At 35.6% G+C, this 1,847-nt stretch overlaps 1 protein-coding gene across 2 annotated transcripts in view; it reads right to left on the bottom strand.

Moving 5' to 3' along the window:
- EMC7 (ER membrane protein complex subunit 7) overlaps positions 1 to 1,847 on the bottom strand; it is a 19,854-nt gene that overhangs the window by 11,708 nt on the left and 6,299 nt on the right. Inside the window, exon 2 of one of the 2 annotated variants that reach the window (XM_011932693.1) lies at positions 1,393 to 1,512. The exons of the other annotated variant lie outside the window; for it this stretch is intronic. Coding sequence (XP_011788083.1) covers positions 1,393 to 1,512 — 120 coding nt within the window. The remainder of the gene's footprint in view (positions 1 to 1,392; positions 1,513 to 1,847) is intronic. 2 annotated transcript variants of the gene reach the window in all.

Raw genomic sequence — 1,847 nt, 5'->3', positions numbered from 1 at the left:
GCCACTGCATTCCTGCCTGGGTGATAGAGCGAGACTCCGTCTCAAAAAAAAAAAAAATCAGACGGGCATGGTGGCATGCAGCTGTAACCCCAACTATTTGGGAGGCTGAGGTATGAGAATCCCTTGAACCTGGGAAGCAGAGGTTGCAGTGAGCCAAGATTGCGCCACTGCACTCTAGCCTGGGCAACAGAGCAAGACTTTGTCTCAAAAAAAAAAAGAAAAAAAAAAAGAATATTCTCTTGATAACTGTCTCTGTTAAAGGAAGAGAAAGAAATCACAACTTGTCTATCAATAGCAGCTGGTTATATAAATGATGGCAAATCCATCAATGGACTAACATGCACCTAAGGTAAAAGATGGGACAGCTCTGTATGTGACTCATTCTATTTGAATTATGGCATATTTACATATTACATTTTTAAAACTTTCAGTGTAAAAGAAAGCAAAGAAAGAAGAAAAAATGTTAGGAATAAACACTAATTCAGATGTAAATACTATGGTGCTAACTGAACATGCATCAGCTCAATTTTGAGTCTCTACAAATCAGTCTAAATATGCTGGGCAGACACCAAAAAGATCAGCAGTAAAATTATTTATTAGTCCTCCACCTCCAGAAATGGTTTTTGCCTTTGCATTACCTGTGCTTTATTACTGCAACATAGAGTCATATTTAATAGCTTAAAGAAGAGACATTACCACTTAAAAGTTGCTTCATATATTTCCTGGTCAGTTTTAACCAAAGAGGACGCTATTGCCATGAGACAAAATAAATAAATAAATTTGTTCTATTATAATGGGAAGCTGACTCTGAAGACTACAGGTATCTACACAAATGTTTCAACTTCAAATAGGTTTTCCTGTTTCACACTTGCAGTCTAAATTAGACTATAGTTCTTTTCACCTCCATTGTTTTCCCCAGAAATACTACATTTCCATTGAACACAAAAGATTCCATAAAGAAAGGACTACAGAAATTTCTAGATCAATGAAGTATCAAATAGGTAATAAGAGGTATTACCAAAATATCCCAGCAAAAAACAGGTGATGAATAGTATTTCTAATTTAGAAAAGTTAGATTATTTCCAACTTAATAATCATATTTCAATTATAACTTTCATAGCGCTTTAGCTCCTATAGTAAGTAACCTTACCTTTTGTTTAAGTAATCATATTAGGAGCTTAAAATAAATTTTAAGCCTGAGCAAGAAGCTCAACTTTACAATTTTTTCAATGTTCAGATTAAATAAACATAAGGATATTTTAAATGTTTTAAGGAATAGCGGTAGTTTAAATAAAAAGAATTTTCCATCTAAACTACTAATTCTAAAAGGAATATATTGCTAAGGTATTCAGTAGCCTCGCTTTCGGCAAAAATTAAATCAGGTGCCCTCACCTCATTTTTCCTTTCGAAGTGATATCCACTCGAACGGGATCAAATCTGTACGCTGGAGACACAACTTCCACTACATAAGATCCAGAAGGTATATCATGAACCACAAAACTCCCATCTGTCCTGGAAAAATGAAAATCATGTTTAGAAAAACAGCTTAGTCTTTTCTTATTCGCTAATTCCCAAATCAGCTCTCCTGAAAAATGACATTAAAAGCAACTGGCAAACAAACAACACCTTGGCAAAAGTTGTCCTATGCTTCAGTTTCTTTTCTTTTTTCTTTTGAGACAGAATCTCTATGCCACACTCAGGGTAGACTGCAGTGGCATGATCTCAGCTCACTGCAACCTCCACCCTCCTGGGTTCAAGTGATTCTCCTGCCTCAGCCTCCCAAGTAGCTAGGATTACAGGCATGTCCCATCATGCCCGGCTAAGTTTTGTATTTTTTTTTTTTTTTT

Source organism: Colobus angolensis, unplaced genomic scaffold (genome assembly GCF_000951035.1).
Source record: "Colobus angolensis palliatus isolate OR3802 unplaced genomic scaffold, Cang.pa_1.0 Scaffold97, whole genome shotgun sequence".
NCBI lineage: Eukaryota > Metazoa > Chordata > Mammalia > Primates > Cercopithecidae > Colobus > Colobus angolensis.
The sequence above is the reverse complement of the archived record's forward strand: the minus strand, read 5'-3'. Positions and strand labels throughout refer to the sequence as shown.